This window comes from Leucoraja erinacea, chromosome 10 (assembly GCF_028641065.1).
Source record: "Leucoraja erinacea ecotype New England chromosome 10, Leri_hhj_1, whole genome shotgun sequence".
Classification (NCBI taxonomy): Eukaryota; Metazoa; Chordata; class Chondrichthyes; order Rajiformes; family Rajidae; genus Leucoraja; species Leucoraja erinaceus.
The window spans coordinates 45,105,482-45,124,778 of record NC_073386.1 but is presented as its reverse complement, the minus strand read 5'-3'; the positions used below and the strand labels follow the sequence as shown (position 1 = coordinate 45,124,778).

The 19,297-nt window shown below is 42.0% G+C and overlaps 1 protein-coding gene across 1 annotated transcript in view; it reads right to left on the bottom strand.

Annotated features, from left to right (window-relative positions):
* dock7 (dedicator of cytokinesis 7) overlaps positions 1-19,297 on the bottom strand; it is a 134,540-nt gene that overhangs the window by 15,397 nt on the left and 99,846 nt on the right. Inside the window, 9 exon segments of the mRNA XM_055642095.1 lie at positions 516-530; positions 777-908; positions 1,717-1,860; positions 4,905-5,097; positions 8,142-8,242; positions 10,466-10,624; positions 10,744-10,896; positions 11,871-12,005; positions 14,123-14,219. Of these exon segments, the coding sequence (XP_055498070.1) occupies positions 516-530; positions 777-908; positions 1,717-1,860; positions 4,905-5,097; positions 8,142-8,242; positions 10,466-10,624; positions 10,744-10,896; positions 11,871-12,005; positions 14,123-14,219 (1,129 nt within the window).

Below are 19,297 nucleotides of genomic sequence, written 5' to 3'. Positions count from 1 at the left end.
TCTGTATAAGAGGGTTAACATGTACACACCACAAGATAAGTGATCAAGATGTAAAGGAAGCTAACAGTGATCACCATTGGACAGGCAAACAGGCTAGTAATGTACTTTACCATGCAATGTTGCGATGTGTGACTCGTGAATAATGAACGCAAACAATTGCATTGAAGAAAAAATGTATGTCAGAACTAGAACAAATAATAACCTTACTGCCAATAGCAGTGAGAGGCAATAAGATGTCTGTGAAACAAAAAATAAATAAAAGCTAGCGATGATGGAAGTGACTCATTCACAGGACTCTTCATTAGTGAGAAAATGTTTATTTGACACGCACTGTCTGTGAGATCTGTTCTTTTGAAAGCATTTCATATGACCTCAGCAGAAGAATTTACAATTCTGAGATCAAAAGAAATGACTTCACAACAGAATCCCCACAGGCAGCACACACACGGGCAAAGCATTCGCATGAGTCTCAGAATAAACATTAGTGCTCCAACATCAACTGAAGTGATACCTACCTCCCAGCCAGTACTCTGTGTAATAGAAAGTAGAGTCATGTAAAATCGTCACAAAACAGATAACGTTCCTAGAAAATTAGGATTAGCATGCACGTTCAATTTAAACCTAAACTTCCAGATACATGATTCCAAATGCGTAATTCTTACAGGAAAACTGACAGTCAATACTTTTGCTAAGAACTTACCTATATCAAATATTTTCAATTATATTTTTTCCAAAACATCTGAATTTACATTTAACCAAAGACTAAGGTTAATTACCTGATGAACTATTTTGCTGAATGCATCTTGGAGTCTACCATGAATAGCCGCCAGTTTTTTTGCATCACGATTAGCCTCGTGGATTGGAATTAGAACTTTGTAAACTTCATTAACTGCCTCGTACATTCCAGCCTGTTATTCGAAAGTCCGAAATTATTAACAATAGCAAGAGAAAAATGAGCCTCATATAATATGCACCAACCTTACTCAAAGTAAGTTATGAATTCACAGAAATCAACAATCATTCAGGGAATGTTTTCTTATACAACCTTAACCAGCTTCTTCCAGCATTATTTCTCTGTGTCTGTTTGCTGTCACTGTTCTGAACTGTGTAACATCAAACACAGCTCAGTTACATATAGCCCATGGTATCCTGTAGACTTGATTGCTGCTGTAGAATCACCTGTCTGTCACCCGAACTGTCGAGTCTCCTCCACTTTAGCTCTGCCTGACATTACCTTTCACTGCTGTGCCACAGACCTGACTGCTGCTGCTCATCCCTGACTTCTCAGCCCCCCCCCCCCCCCCCCCAACAGTATCCAAATCTGTTTTGAAGGGGAATGGGCACAAGGGTCACCTGCACTTTCTGTCTACTACTTTTCCTCACGGTCACCCACTACCCTTTTCCTGTACCTTAGGTGTGACCACCTCATCATAACTTTGATCTGTGAAGCTCTCATTCTCCCGTATGATCCTGAGGTCATCCAGCTGCAGCTCGAGTTCCCCAACTCATCTTTAAGGAGCAGCACCTGGACACACTTCCCACAGGTGTAGCCAGTGACACCAGCAGTTTCCCCGACTTCCCACATTCTGCAGGAGGAACATTGCACCTGCCATCACTACTCATTCACATGTAACTTGGTCTGGTGCCCTTCATGGATGCCATTCCACTCACCAAGACAGCAACACAAGACAGCTATGAAATTGGAACAATATATACCATTGAAAACAGGTCGGCGGCTTGCTCCATCAATCCCACAAGACCAGCTTCTGTAAAATACTTCCCAGAGCAGATCCCTTCCTCATCTGGTGAAAGGACATCATCAGAAACTGCAGACTCCTCCAAAACATTGAAAGAGATGTTCTGCAAGGAAACATAACAAGATACAAATTTCAGATGATTGCAATGACAAAAACACATTTTACCATAAGCTTGTCATAAAGTCTTACATTGTGGAAACATGTCCTTGACCCCATCTTGCCCCCATCTTGCCCACATCTGCCAACATGTCCCATCTGCACTGATCCCACCTGCCTGCATTTGGTCAGTCTGTCTGTCTGTCTGTCTGTCTATTTATATATATATTTATATAAAAATTGTTTATATATATATATATATATATATATATATATGATATATAAAACTAAAAGTCTCATATTGTATGTATGTTTGTATGTATGTTCCCGAAATACAGTCAAAACCGTACACGATAATACAACAATTTTAGGGGCGCCTCACTCACCATTCGCCTGCGGTGTGCAGTATCAAGTTTCGTTATATTTTCAAATGTAAATCACTTAAAAATGTTTTAATGAACTTTATATTGTGAATGGGGCAAGTTTCAATGTGGCAGTCACGCCTGCGCAGTGCGCTCCCACTACCCGGGCCCGTCAGCCGCGCTTACGCAGTTGGGGGAGGGTTGCCAGGCCCAGCGCCATTTTCATCTAATACTTCCGTGTGCACTTAACTGGCGTTACAATGGCAACCCGACGGGCCGTCTAGTATATCCCTCTAAAACTGTTCTATCCATGTACCTGTCTAAATGTTTCTTAAACGTTAGATCGTCCCTGCCTCAACTACCTCCTTGGTAGCTCATTCCATACAGCTACCACCTTTTGTGTCAAAATGTTACCCCTTGGGTTCCTATTCAATAGTCAATTTGATTGTCATTTGGACCCCTTGAGGTCCAAACGAAATGCCGTTTCTGCAGCCATACATACAAACACATAGACCCAAGACACAACATAATTTACATTTTACATAAACATCCATCACATTGCTGTGATGGAAGGCCAAAAAAAACTCATCTCTCCACTGCACTCTCCCCCCCCCCCCGATGTCAGAGTCAAAGTCAAAGCCCCTGGCTGGCGATGGCGATTGTCCCGCGGCCATTAAAGCCACGCCGGGTGGTGCAAGGTCGCACACCGGGTTCTTGATGTTGGAGCCCCCGGCGGGCGCTCGCAGAGTCCCGCGGCCATTCCAAGCCGCGCGGGGCGGTGATGTTAGGCCCCGCTCCAGGAGCTCTTCGACCCCGCAACTCGGGCGGGAGAAGTCGCCGTTGCAGGAGCCCTGAAAAGCGGTCTCCCTCCAGGGACCCGCGGGCTCCCGGTGCCGCCGTCCGCAGACCCGCAGTTGCAGCCTCCGAATCTCCGGAGGTCGGGCCGCAGCAGCAGCAGCGCTCCACCACCGCTCCACCCGCTCTGGACTCGGCCAGCTCCGCGACGGTGACGGTGAGTCGTCGGCACCAGAGTCCCCGGTCTTCTCCTGATTAAATCTTTCCCCCTCACCTTAAACCTGTCCTCTAGTTCTCGATTCCCCTGCTCTGGGCAAGACTCTGTTCGCCTTCCTGATCTATTCCTCTCATGATTTTATGCACCTCTATAAGATCATCAACCCTCCTGCGCTCCAAGGAATAGAGTCCTAGCCTGCTCAACCTCAATCTATGGCTCAGGCCCTGGAGTCCTGGCAACATCCTCATAATTTTTCTCCAGCTTATATTGATTATAGTCTACAGGTGTACAGTGGAGAGCATATTGACTAGTTGCAAAAGTAGAATACAAAAAGTGGTGAACACTGCCCAGTCCATCACGTACTGACCTCTCCACTATCGAAGGAATCTACAGGAGTCGTTGTCTCAAAAAGGCAGCCAGCACCATCAGAGACCCACACCACCCTGGCCATGCTCTCATTTGACTCTTGCTATCGGGAAGAATGTATAGGAGCCTATAAACTGTAATGAACTACATGAACTTGGTGTGTGTGAGGGGGAGGGGGTGGGGGGGTGGAATCATCTCATCCACGTTTGATCTTACCAATTAGGAGAGACCATATCAAGAAAACAAATTGCATCAGACGAGATTGGTGGAGGTGCGTGTCAACCTCTAGCTCACCTGGAAGAGCTGATTGGAGGTGAAGGATGATTGGGGGAACATGTTTGGCATCTGATGTTGCAAGGAAAAGTGCCTGGGGAGGAGGAAGGATGAGTGGGAAGGGTTTAGCAAACCAAGGAGTCAGAGAGAATGGTGTCTGCAGAAAGCAGAAACGGTAGGGGAAGATGTGACTGGTGGTAGAATCACCATTAAATCTCGCAGAAGCGTCAGAGAATAACGTTTTGGATGCAGAGGCAGATAGGGTGAAAGGTAAGGGCAAGGGGAACTCAACCCCATTTCTATCTGGGGAAAGTGCAGGTGAGAGCAGAGTTGTGGGAAACAGAGGAGGTACATGGATGAAGTTGCCACCAGTATCTCCTCCAGTCAACGCAATTGCTATTGCCCCCGCTCCCTCCAGGAACATAAATTAATCTGGCTGTGATTAGAAAACGCACAGCAAAACATACAGACTTAAAGGGAGAGAGAGAGAGAGAAACAAGTTTCAACGTGGCAGTCGTGCCCGCGCAATGCGCTCCCACTTGCCAGGCCCGTCAGCCGCCCTTCATCCATGTATCTCTTCTTAAAGGGAGAGAGAGAGTTAATATTCTAGGCCTATGATCTTTCATCAGAATATTCATCAACCTGGCTGTAGTTCTCTTTCCAAACAAAGGGCTTTAAATGTAGTTAATATGTCTCCATCTGACCCAAGTTCACAGCATCACCACACTATACAGGGAATGATCCTGATCTGAAGGTAAAAGGGCATTTCTGTAATAACCATCACGTCAAACAATCAAAACAGTCATTTGGCCCAATTAGTCTGTGCCAGTGCGTGCACCTTACTGGAACCTCCTTTCATCCTACTTCATTTCACCCTATCAGTACATCCTTTCATTCTCTTTATGGGATGGAACTTCATTTTGCTTCAGGCAACATTAACATTTATCCCAGGAATATCAAAAATGAGAGGATACAGGAAAAAAATCAATTTATACTGGATGATTTTATGCAGATGTGAAAAAACGAATCCAATCTCACCTGGAAGGTCACACATCCAACTGGGAGATACTTGCGATCTTCCAACATACTTAGGTATTCTGCTACAAGTGCTGCTGAATGCACCAGGCACTGTGCTGCTTCAGCACGGTTGCTCTTCTCTGAGTGCTTTCCAGCCATGTTTTGGAGCCACGTTAGACGCAGATCTGGTGAAGTCTGGTACCCTTTAGCAATTCTAACCGACGAAAAATGAAAAAAACATATCAAGCACTGATAAGCTTGCAGGCTCAAATCAAAATAACCCAAGCATACCATTTAGTTTTAGTTTTCTTCTTCTCTTCCTTTATCCCATTTCCAAATCTTCTTCTTTTCCCTCCTGAAAGTATCGATTCTTCTCTGCAAGGATCAATGGGTGCTGTCGAACTCTTAGGCATTTTTCTGAATCTAAATAACAAGCCATGACTGACTAAAAGGAAGTACCATCTAATCCACAGTGGCCATCTCAGCTGTAAGCTGTACGGATTCAACTTTTTGTTTTCACGCCACATGGCATCTTAATGGGTAATCTTGCTGAGATTAGATTATGCAGTGAATCTTGAAATCCTAGTTCCATGACTCAAGAATATCCTCGATGGTGGATTTAAATAAGTCTATAGGTACGTCTCTACCCGAGTTATACTTACATTATTTCATCTGTTACTGGAATCAACCAAATAACTGGTTTCCCAGAGATTCTGTTTTGTGGTCATTTTAATGCAATTGTTATACACATTTGGTCTACACTTCTAAACTACCACACTGAATCAATTTCCTTTACTGGATATTTCATTATTCATTACAATCTACAAAAATGAAAGTAGCAAAGTTACAGGAAAGGATTCTGAGGGATCAGATATAATTGCATTTGGGAAGACAGGGATTGATTAGGGATAGTCGGCATGGGTTTATGTCATGTGAATTTGATCGTTTTTTTTTAAGAAGTAACCAAGAAGACTGATGAGGCCAGGGTCATGGATGTAGTCTTTCTGGAGTTCAGCAAGACCACTGATAAAGTTTTGCATGGCAGGCTGCCTGGAAGGTTAGATCACTTGGGTTTAAGAGTGAGCTAGCTAAATGAACACAGAATTGGCTTCATAGAGTATGGTGGTGCCGGATTATTTTGGACTGGAGGCTGTACCTACTGGTGTGCCTCAGGAATCGGTGCTATGCGCATTGCTATCTGTATCAATGATTTGGATGTGAATATACAAGGCATGATTATTAAGTTTGCAGAAGACAGTAAAATAGGCGGTAGATTATGGTAATCAAGAATTATAATGCAATCTTGTGGAACTGGGCATGTGGGCTAAGGAATGGCTGATGTAGTTTAATTCAGATAAGTGTGAGGTGTTGCACTTTGAGATGTTGAACCACAGAAGGACCATCATGGTGAACGGTAGGGCCCTGAGGAGTGTTGTACAGCAGAAGGGTCTTGGAAAACAAGGACATAATTTCCTGAAAGTGGCATCGTAGGTAGAAAGGGATGGTAAAGAAGGCTTGTGGCACACTAACATTTATCAGTCAGGAAATTAAGTATAAAAGCTGGGAAGTTATTACAGTTGCTCACAAGGTTGGTGAGTCGTGCCAGAAGTATTGTGTTCACTATGTTATAGGAAGGATATCATTAAACTGGATAGGCTGCAGAGAAGATTAACAGGGATGTTGCCAGAACTTGAGGGGCTGAGCTATAGGGGAGAGATTGGGCAGGCTATGACTTGCAGAGTGTTGGAGGTTGAGGGGTGGTCTTACAGAGATGTATAAAATCATGGAGAGAAATAAATAAGATGAATGCACAGTCTTTTTTAGGTTAGGTTAGGGAAATCACAACACTAGAGATGTATAAAATCATTTGAGAGAGATCTCAATAAATAAGATTTCCTTCCATTATTTATTACAGTGTGTTATGATTTTTTTAGGTTAGTTGGAAATCGCAAACTAGAAGGCATAGGTTTAAGGTGAAATGGGAAAGATTTGTAAGGAACCAGAGGGGCAACTATTTCACAGTGGGAGGTAGGATATTGAACAAGCTATCAGCGGAAGTAGATGAAGTAGATACAATAACAACATTTAAGTCATTTTAGTGGGTACATGGATAGAAAAGGTTTAGATGGACATGGGCCAAACGTGGGCAAGTGGAACTCGCTATGATGGGGAAACTTGGTCGGCATGGATGAGTTTGGCCCAAAACTCCAGGGAGCTGTATGACACTATGAATGCATTATTTGCAGCACAGAATGATAATAAGTGTTTAAAACTGTATGATAACTGACACATAGTTTGGCAGGAGATGTCATCCATATGGACCTACTGTTCTGCTTGTCCCTTCAGCCAGATGAATGGTAAGTGTGTAGGAAGGGATTACAGATGCTGGTTTACACCGAAGACGGACACAGAATACTGAAGTAACTCAGCAGGACAAGCAGCAGGAAAGGAATGGGTGACGTTTCGGGCCAAGACCCTTCGATGAATGGTAAGTTTTGGCTAGTGGATGGGAACAATTAAAATCACCTAAGTTGAACTATATCCTTCTTTTCTGATATTCCATTGCTCTCATAAATTCTGTTTTGTAACAACTGTTCAAGTGTTTTGTTCTAAAAGGGATATTTCTGTCATAGTTTCCTTGAGGAAACCTGTTACTGGTCTACCAAATATTACTCAAGATTCAATGGAAATTTCTCACACGGATTCTTAGATGTTTCCGATATTCATGACTAAATATGATTGCTGCCTTTTGGAAGTACCGGCCTACAGACTTTTTTGTTAGCTAAGTTGCCGAACTTAACATTTTGTTACGTGGGAAGCACAAGAGGAGGCCACTCCCATGCATATTCCTACCACTCGCTTCACTGTTGAAGGCTAAACAATCCTCCACCAACTTTCAAACAACTGCACGATTAAATCAGAGGCATGACAAAAGGAACTCGGGGTGTAGGGCAAGCTGGATACTGAGAGCCAATAAATCTCAGGGAAGGCAACGGTAGTGTTGAAAACTCCCAGCTAAGTTCCTAGTCTAGATTTCTATCTAATGAATCCTGCTCTGATGTTATGATGGATGAGTACAGCATGAATGTCTGTTAGCAATTTGATGTCTGAGTGAGGAACCATGAATATTACTGCCCCTGTGACTTCATGAATTGGAGCCTTGAGAAAAGCAGAGGCTAGCGGAATAAATTCAGATGAAATGTAGAAAGCATCCTGTATTATTAATTTACCAGCCGCTGAACATTTGCAACAATGTACCTGTACATGAGATCAATGAGCATCTCTGGATCTTCTTGGTGTTCTTTCATTTTCACCGTGTCGGAGAGGATCATGTGGAGATTAAAAACCAGGTCCTGCACCTACAACAGAATTAGCACAGTAATAATGAACAGCGGGGAAATGCAAAATATTTACTTCAACCATGAAGAATACCCAAACAGTTCAGGCAATATTCAAAAACAAGCCCAAGAATAAAAATTAGAACACAGAGAATTATAATTTAACCAAAAATATCATGCAAAGCCAAATCAAAGTTTAGTTTTAATACTATGCAAATGACTTTGCTAATAAATCAATCACAAATATGCATTCTTAAAATGCACAAGATGACAAATGTCCTGAGTTTCAGAGAGTGCCACTCCTTTGATTTAAAAACCTATTTCTGGTCCAGGTAACTGTTTCCATAGTCCCATATCGTTTACTTCAGTTCCCTAAAGTGCAAATTCATGCTTCCAAAATAGAACGAGGTTATACTTATGAATTTGTTATCCAACAAAGTCCTTCTGACTCCAGTTGGAAGCATTTTATAAATTATGAGGAAAAGATTTTGAAATAAGTGTAATTAGGTTTTAGCAATTTTGCTAAACAAGGTGGCGGGTTTATGTCCTACTCCAGATACAAGCACGTAATCCATGTTGGTACTCCAGTAAAGAACCAATGATATTCTGCACTGTACAAGATGCCATCTTTCAGGTAAGAAAGGGTGACATAGTGGAATTACTGCCTCACAGCCTCCAGCAACCCAGGTTCAATCCTGACCTCAGGTGCTGTCTGCTTGGAGTTTGCCAGTTCTCCATGTGGATTTAATCTAATGCTTGTCTCTCCCACAAAACAGACAGGTTAATTAACCACTGTAAATTGCATAGGGAGAATAAAATGGGATTAGAGTAGAGTTGGTATGAATGAGTGCTTGACGATTAGCATGGACTCTGTGGGCTGAAGGGCCTATTTCCATGCCAAGTTTAATCAAGCAACTATCTGCCCTTGCAGGTAAATTTAAAATATATAATTGCTCTATTTGTAATTAAGCTGGGAGTTCGCCAGTTGTCCTGGCCAATATTTATTCTTTAGCCAAATATCACAAAAAACAAATACAGGTGCACAACCTTTTATCCGGTGTTCCAGAAACCGAAAAGCTCCGAAAACCGGCCATTTTTTCCAGATGTCGTCTGCGCACCAAAGCTCGCGTTTGGCGCCAAACTTGACCCAAAACGACCCACGGTCAACCCAGGTCTGTACTACTGTAGCGGCTGCCTCCTCCCTGGAGACCGGGAGACGCTTAAACATCTGTAAATCATTGCTTAAATGTTAGTCAGTTAGTTTGGAGGGCTTTTATGTGAAGGGAGGTGAAGGGGTAAACTTTAATTCTTAGTCCCCTACCTGGTCGGAGAGGCGGGGAGCGGTCAGTGCCTTACCGGTTCGCCGTGCAGTAAGCTCCGCAGCGCTGTGGCCGGTGGGGCTGTGGGCGGCGCCAATTGTCGGGATTCGGCGGCGTCGCAGCGGCAAGCTCCGGAGCGCTGTGGCCGCCGACACACAACATCGCGGAGCGTCGCTGGATTTGGAGCCGCGCAGCCAGGGGTAGTGTTGTCGGGGTCGGAGCTCCAACCGGCGTTTCCCGCGGCCGGACGGAGCCCCCAGCTCCGCGGTTCCAAATCCAGCGACGCTCCGCAATGTTGTGTGTCGGCGGCCACAGCGTTCCGGAGCTTGCCGCACGGCGACCCGGTAAGGCATTGCCCGCTCCCCGCTGGTATCCCAGCACTGCGATGCCGCCGACTCCCGACATTCACGGAGCTGGGACGTCCGGCCGCGGGCCGCGCTGGATTTGAAGCGCCTCGCAGCCAGGGGTAGAGTTGCCGGGGTCGGAGCTACAACCCGCGCCGCCCACGGCCGGACGGAGCCCCCAGCTCCGCGAGGTTGGGAGTCGCCGACCAGGTAGGTAGGGGACTAAGAATTAAAGTTTCCCCCTTCACCCCGACTCCACCACCACCACATAAAATCCCTCCAAACTAACTAACTAACATTTATACAATGATTCTCCCGGTCACCCGGGAGGAGGCAGCAGCTCCAGACTTTTCAAGCCGCCCGCGCTACCTACCTAATCTACGCTAAAAATCTTCCATTCTGAAATCCGAAAATGTCCGAAATCCGACAAGTGTCTGGTCCCAAGGCTTTCGGATAAAAGGTTGTGCACCTGTAATCTGGACATATATCCCACAGATGTATCTAATCTAGATGTGCTGAATTTACTGCAAAGGACTTTGTGATATCCCGTAGTCTTAAATTGTATTATGTAAATAAATTACCTGGTCAGGGAAGGTCGTTTCTCTCAATTCCAGATCCTCCTCGGCATATGTCAGTATTGTCTTTAAAGACCTTCTCAGGAATTCCTCATTAAAATTCTGGGACGTTCCAACCAGCGAGGAAAGGGACATAGTCACTTGCATCTTCACCCGTGCAAAGTTCTGAGAGGAAAAACAACAATTACTTAATGTTCCTACTCAGACTGGATTTTTAACAACAATTAGAAAATATAACATCTGAAAACTTTAAGCAAAGTTCAAATGGTGTTGAAAACTCTTACATTTCCAATCTCAAAGTTTTGCCTCATGAGGAGGTAAAGTGATGCACTGGCATGTGCTCGGATCGTGCCAATACTGCTGCTGCAATGTCGCAGGAGCCTTAAGCAAAGATCAGCACACTGTTCAGTTTCTTCTTCAAAAAGCAGTTCAGGAAACTGTAACAAAGGGGATAAATCAAATTAATCAACTTCTTAAATTCCTTGTTTTTTGTTTTTTGAAAGAAACAATGCATATTTTCTTCAGATCAATAGAGGTCATCAACATGTACTCTCGCCTTCATAGTAATAAGAAGTATAAGCATATTTTAAACCTGGAGCGTCACAGACATTTAATATGAAGAGTATGTTTCCACCACATCTAAGCTAAAGTAAAGTACTGCAGTCACCTGAATGCCGTCTTTTCACAATGTTTCTAACAGTAGTCTTTCAGTGTTGGTGCATTGCCACATTGCGACTGGATTTTCGAGTGCATCATTTTAAATAATCAAATATATTTAGTTTTTCTAAATTCATCGCTCAGCAATATCCTGTGCTGTCAAGGTAAATTAATGAGTAACTTAAAAACAGAAAAACACTGTTAAAGAGATCTGAGGATGACTGGTGCTTTGCTTTTTTCTCAAGTGAAAGAAATTGATTGGACTCTTTCTCTTGTACATAATAGTGTGATATCTGGATGGTAAAAAATTATTTCCAAACATTTTTCAAATAAATTGATTGGACTGGCATATATTCTCCCATACAATATTGAAGAATCACACCAATGATCTTTTATATTACCAAAATGGAGAATCTAAGCTGGTAATTAGAGTAATGCTACATTCTTGTAGGTCATTGCTTCAAGTATACAGGGTCTGCTGCATCTTGTACTAGATCCATTGTGTAGCTCAACAGCGAAACCCCAACCAAAGTCTGCAAGGAAGAGTAGGGTTTAGATTTTACTCTTATTCTCTCCTTATCTGGCATCTTTTTATCTCTTTTTCATCTCTAATCTTTATCACTTACTCCACCCATCTGCCAATGAAGCCCCGCCCCTCACCTATATCTACCTATCATTTGCTTTGTCCTGCCCCCACTTGTCTTTTTCAGCACAACAGTCCTGCACGCTAATTCAACAACAATGCAACACCTACTTTGGATACCAAGGCTCTCTGTGTCGCAAAACAATGCTGCAGGTAAAGCGCACTCTGGTTACAGGCCATAGTGTGAAGAAGAACCTTCAGGACTCCTCCAAGCACACTCTCCTTAGACTCTGTCACCGAAACAGTCTGTAGCAAGAGAAAATAAAGATTACATTCACAATTTTAAAAATCTGATATTCAACAAAAGGTTTTATATTGTTGTAGTGCCAGAGAGTCAGAGCTGTAGAGCATGGAGTCAGGCCCTTCATTTTACCTTGTCCATGTCTACCAAGTTGGCATATTGAGCTAGACTCATTTTTCCATAGATGGTCTATGGCCCTCTAAACCCTTCCTTTCCATATATTTGTCCAAATAAAATTGTAATTGTACTCACTCTATGACTTGAGTAGCCTGAAAATTGTGACCACCAAGTACAGAAATAGCTTCTTACCATCAACCATCGATGTAACAGCATGCTCATTGATCCTGGGTGTACAGAGTGTACATCAGCTGTGGAACAGGGTAGATGTAAAGCTGTCCCAGCCAATACTATCCCAATGTCATGATAATGTACAACGCATGATTAGTAAATTTCCAGATGATACTAAAGAGGGTGATATTGTAGATAGCGAAGATGGTTATCAAAAATTACAGAAGCATCTTGATCAGTTGGGCAAGTGGGCTGAGGAATGGTTAATGGAGTTTAATGCAGATAAGTGCAAAGAGTTGCATTTTTGGGAAGTCAAACCCAGGGCAGGACCTTCACAGTGAATTGCAGGGCTCTGGGGGATGTTGTAGAACAGAGAGATCTAGAAGTTCAGTCCATAGTTCCTTGAAAGTGGCACCACAGGTTGATAGGGTGGTCAAGAAGGATGGTCAAGAAGGGTGGTCAAGAAGGCTTTTGGAACATTAGCCTTCATCAGTCAGGGTACTAAGTATAGAAGTTGGGAATGTCATGTTACAGTTGCACAAGACATTGGTGAGGGCACACTTGGGAGTGTGTGGGAAGGGACTGAAGCTGCTGGTTTACACCAAAGATAGACACAAAATGCTCGAGTAACTCAGCGGGGCAGGCAGCATCTCTGGAGAGAAGGAATGGGTAATGTTTTGAGTTGCGACCAGTATTGCGTTCAGGTATTGAAGGGTGATCTTATAGAGGTACAAGATAATGAGAGGAATAGATAGGGTAAACACACAAGAGTCTTTTGGCCAGAGTAGGAGAATCAAGAATCAGAGGACATAGGAATAAGGTGATGGGGGAAAGATTTAATAGAAACTCGAGGGGCAACATTTTCACACAGAGGGTGAAGGGTGTATGGAACAGGCTGCCAGAGGGGGTAGTTGAGAAAGGTAATGTAATAACATTTAAAAGACATTTGGGCTAATGTAGATGGGGCATCTTGGTCGGCATGAACAATTTAACCAACGGGCCTGTTTGCATGCTGTATGACTCCATGCATGGCAGTTGGTCAACTTCAGGTCTATTAAGTATCAATGATGTAAAATAATTTAAATCTCCAAAACGCATTCCCACATCACCATGTGACCAATCACATAGTTTACATATATTTATGCTTTTTAGAGGCACTTCTTTTTAAAATTCCATTTCCATTTGCCAATTCTAAGAAAATTTAACATTTTGGAAAAATAGCGATATACCAATTTTCACAAATGAATAAACGAGCCTTTCAACCCTTTAACGCAACCTGAATTTGTCAAGATGTCAAGGTGGAAGACACTGTGAACTAGATTATATTTCATCGAGGTTAGAGTGCAAATAAGAAAGGTTGTTGAAATGATGCCAAAGAATACAAATGCGCTGCAGATTGTGAAGGTCTTTCTTTGTTCCAGCAACCCAGGTTCAATTCCCTTGCTGTTTGTATGGGATTTCAATCGCCTGTAACTGCATGAGTTTCTTCTGGGGGGCTACAGTTTCTTCCCATATCCCAAAGACATGCTGGTTGTCAGGTAAATTGACTAAACTATTCCCAGTGCGGATGGCTGTTGGGAGAGTCAGAATGGAGGAAATGATAATGGGCATATCAGGAAGAGCAGGTCGCATGCAAATAAGTGAGGGAATAGGATCGATGGGATTATTCTGAAACCCATCACGGACTAACTGGGCCAAGTGGCCTCCTCCTATCTCATACAGCCAAATGAACAAAAAGTGAAAATAGGTGTCTTCAGCAGAACATTGCCAACTCTATCATTGGTACTTCCCTGTACCTTTGGGTTTGCTCGTATCTAAATTATTCTTCACTTACCTGAACAACTATTTCCAAAGTATCCAAAATAATAAGGTTTGCTTCTGTTGCGAGATTACCGTCAATCAGTGCTTCATGTTCCAACTCTGCCCTTGATCTGCCATATACAAATATAGAGTCAGAAATTGTTCACACTTTTGCATGGTGTCCTAAAATGTCATGAATTCAGCCATAATTCAAAGGCTAGTTTAATCTGAAGGATTATCATGTTGTGTGCTTTGAATTTCGTCTTTGTGAGCTTGAAATTCATTATAATGTAAAACTAATATTTGAAATCAATATATTTTGGTTTGCCTTCAGTTTTCTTCCTTATGAGTACTTGGTACTTCCATGAATTGATTCCAAAAACAGCAGACTCCAATGCCTCCCTAGATTTTGAGCATTGTGGTAAACCTGGAAGCCAAACCGTTTCCACCTTTTTATCTCTCAGTAAATCTGCAGAATTCAGTGGTAAATGATTTGAAATACAATATGTTGGGTAGTGATTACCTCTCGGGATGCTAATAACAAATTGCATACTTACTGCTTCCCCCATTGGAATTTGTTAAACAATAACCTTGCTGACCTACACAGTTGAGTTTCACAAATTGCAAATGACTACACAGTGGGAGGGCTAAAAAGTCTGACAATAACTCATACAGTCAAGTAAAAGTTCTAACCACATCACTAGAAAGTGGGGAAGAGAGGAAAACATGATAAAATATAACAATTTGGAAAGAAAGTAATATTTTCTACAATAGTGGGTAGTCCACCCCTGACATACAGCCAACAGATACTTTCATGTATTTATAACTTGATTACTCATGTGACACAAGAGTTTGATCTTTTGCACTTTTACTGCAAAAATGTTAAATATATAATTTAATATTTATCTTTTTTTATGGCAATCATTTCTATTGCCTTTAAATCAAATTAACTGCCACAATAATGTGGAATTTCCAATAGTGATCAAGGATAAAATGAAGTAAGAATGTAGATAGCTGAGTAATTGAGCCATGAATGTGGTAGACTGTATATTTAACGGTGCAGATAGACATACATCTGAAAGATCGAGGAATTGAGGGTTATGGGGGACTGGCAGAAGAGTTGAGGCCAGCTAACATTAGCCATCATCATACTGAATGATGGGGCAGGCTCAAGGAGCTTGATGGCCTAGTCCTGCTTCTATTTTCTTGTGTAGGGACAGAGCGGGTTTGCAATGTAACGACTGCAAAATAAAATGTAAATCTGGTTTTAAATAAAGACAAGATCCTTAGGTGGGGCAAGAATTGAACAATTAGTGGAAATCTATGGCGAGTTCCGCATGGATTTCTGCACCCAAATGCAGCAATGTATGGAAGAGGAACACACAAAGTGAGGTCGTGGTTCAAAGAGTAAATTAAACATGAATCAATATTGAAACCATCCTCTGTACTTGCTGCACTGAGAACTGAAAGCAGATGACCTCCCCTTCCACAATTCCCTGGGATTATATGTGAAGTGCACACTGGTGAGATTAGCTTCATGAAGGGACAATAAATCATTTATAAAAATTGTTACAGCAAAGAAACCTAACAAAAAAAAAACACGAAAATATCAGTGCCATGTTGGTGACTCCAAAAGTCAGCTTGAAATATATTCGACTAAAAGATCCTTGCTGCAATTTTCACCTGGCTATAGTCTAAAATGATAATTTAATTATTGGGATGACAAAAAATGGATGAAGGGGTTGAGGAGACAGGGAGAGAGGAAGAACTATTCTCACCATAAGGTGTAATATAACCTTAAAACATACTTTAAATAAATGTGCACAAACCGCGTAACAAAATTATAGGAAGAAAGATGTTTATTTAAATGCAAGAGTAAAAAAGGAGGCAGAGTGAGGAAAGATGAAATGAACTCGAGACAGAGATGCAGAGGAAAATGGATGGATAAAATGACATGGTAAAGATTCATGAGGAGATAGAAAAAAAAAAATCACACCCAGTTTTCATTTGTAAGATTTAGGCACAGCGTACCATGTTTGAATTAGAATGCAAAAATACCAGTCATGTATTGTGATTACAGGCCTTTGTAACCATCTAAAGGAAAGTAATGTAATAACTTAATATATGAAATTCTACTGTTGTACATGTCTCTTGTTACATGTAATACCTTCAATATGAAACTGCAAAAGATTGTTAAATCTCACATTTTGCACTTCATTATTCATGCTGCAATCTCTCTGTAAATTTTGTTTTAGTGCTTTAATCTTCAAGCCACATGCAGACCAGCAGAGGCATCAGTGCAAGCAGAGTTTTTCCACACCTCTTAATGTCCAGTTGGTGTGCTTAGCGAGCATTCTACTCAGCGCGTACAGAAATAGCAATTGCACCAGTAGATTCAATAGGTCAAATTGTTTACAGATGAGTTGAATCTTTTAGGGTTTTAAATGACTTTTTTATTTGCTAACTGTCCTATATACTAGAAGAAACTTTTGCTAATTATTATTTGGGCTAAGTCCCAGTGAAGTAAAGATAGGTTAGTGGCCAAGAAAGCATGAAGCCAAATATTGGACATATGTTGAAGAACGTATTTCATTCACAGTATACATCAGCTGTCATACATTCAAACCTATTTATTAAGATGCACATTACTGTGTGTTGCTGCTTTCTGGACAGAATCATTAAGTAACCCCATAGTGATCCAATATCTACTTCACCAGTCCCTCACTTCAGCAAATGTCTCTAAAATAAAATCACTGTGGGGGAGGGGGGGGGGGGGGGTTAATGTTTCTAACATTATCAAAAGTAATGGTTGCCTCCAGAGATAAATCACCCCCAACAACAAGCATAAATGACCTGTAATGACCATAATACAGCAAAGGCAACCTCTCATGCCACAATGTAAATTAGCCACAGTGTGACTTGCATCATTTTGATCAACTGCAACATTTGCTCCTTTCATACCAAATCCACGCAACTAGAAAAATAGGAGGAATGTGGAACAACAGGAGCTGGATCACACAAGTGAAATAAATTGCAGTAGCCGTGCGACATTACTGAATGCTCTTAATGCTAAGGTGCTATTTAACCACTGCAGTATTAAAAAATCCAGGAAACTTAAGTCAATGGGAAACCAATGTATATAAACATATCGAGCATTAAGAAATTGGAGGCCAGTTCCCGCAAACCTAGAATATCAGAGTAGAAAACCATCCTGACATTGTCTTGGACACAATCATCTTGAGCCAATTATCAATGACCTTGCCTTCGTCATAAAGTCATAATTCGGGGGAATCTTCAGTTCCATTCACAACTCTTCAAAAAAGGATGAGATCCCTGGGCTTATGAAGTCGGTCTGGATAGCTTTTAGGCAAGACTGATCTGAGGAAAGTTACTTTCATTCCACACAAGTTCATGCCAGGAGCATCCGTCAGAAGGGTGTAGCTAATTTCCTCTGATATTCAACAGCATTCTGCTGCTGCAACTGCTGCCCGCCCCCCCCCCCCCCACTTCACGACAACAGCAGTGCCATCATAATTATACCACCACCTTTGAGGCTGCAAGCTAAGAGCAAATTTTGAGGATCCTAAACTGAATGATTCATCATCTGAGCTTTTCCATCACATGGCAGTCAGAAGTTGATGGAATACTCTTATTTTGCCAGGATGAGTGCTGCTCCAACACACAAGAAACACAACACCATCCAGGCATGCTTAACTTGTATTCTAGCTTCCAAGAAAAAAAGTTCTTCCTTAAACTGTGATTAGTCCACAATGGCAGGAGTATGTATCAATTGCATGGCAGGAACTCACCAATATATCTTTAATAGCAATGCTCAAATCCACAAAATTAAGTGCCTGGAAGGGCAAGGACAACAGTATCACACCTGTAATGATCCGATGATGATATGAAAGTTTGATCCTGGTCCTTTACCACAAAAAATAGTGGATCTCCCTATCATCATCACTTTGTCTTCAATCCACAAACAGATATGCAGCTGATCACTGTCCTCTTAAAATTAGTTAGATGTGGGAGATACATATGGGCTTTGCCAACTACACACATCTTTAACAAAAAGATAGAAAGTGCCACTAAAACATCAACTATTTTCAAACTAAAATAATGGCAGATGTACAAAATATGCTAAAACATAAAATGCTCAACAGATCTGGCAGCATCTGTGGAAAGACAAACAAGCGATAACACTTCAGGTGTAAGCTCTTTTGACAGATCTGAGAAAGAGAGAAAAACAAGTTAGTTTTAAGTTGCCACAATGGTAGGAGGGATGAATATGGTAAAGAGAATATCTCACAAAGGGTGAGGCAGTTAGATGATACCTGACTGATAGGTTATAAGGACAATTAGAGAGAGAGATTATGATTCAGTCTTATCTCTCTCTAACCACTCTCTAAAGTAGACCAACTAAATAATCAGGATAACAGAGCAGGTACGTTAAATTCATTTCCATTCTCTGATCCTCATGGACCATTGGACCAATCAATAATTCTATACATAACTTAATCCCACAACAGCAGAGGCCTCACCTTATCCCAGCAGAACTTCCTTTAGTTTAGTTTAGAAATACTGCGCGGAAACAGGCCCTTCGGCCCACCGGGTCCGCGCCGACCAGCGATCCCTGCATATTAACACCATCCAACACCCACTATAGACAATTTTTACATTTACCACGCCAATTAACCTACATACCTGTACATCTTTGGAGTGTGTGAGGAAACCAAAGATCTCGGAGCAAGCTCACGCAGGTCCCGGGGAAAACGTACAAACTCTGTACAGACACCGCCCGTAGTCGGGATCGAACCCCGGTCTCCGGCGCTGGATTTGCTGTAAGGCAGCAACTCTACAGCTGCGCCATCGTGACCTTTCTTTTACTTTAGAGCTCACCAGCTGGTAATCTGAGACTATTTGACCATGGAGCCAAGATCTCTGTCCATGAGCAAATCTATTATTTCTGACTGGATGGTGTTAAGTGGATGGAGATCTTGGCACTGCCTCTGCTAAAGCTGACTTTTTACGGAAAATTATGGGAATTAGAAAATGGCTTGATCAGCAAGCTTTCGAATGCTGCCCCATTAAAATGGTCGTGCACCACATTGTTATTTTGTATCCAATATCTGGCAAGATATATCCAGCTGGGCTGGCCAAACTTTTAAATGGAGTGGGATTTGAAGAAGGAGATGAAACATCAAAACAG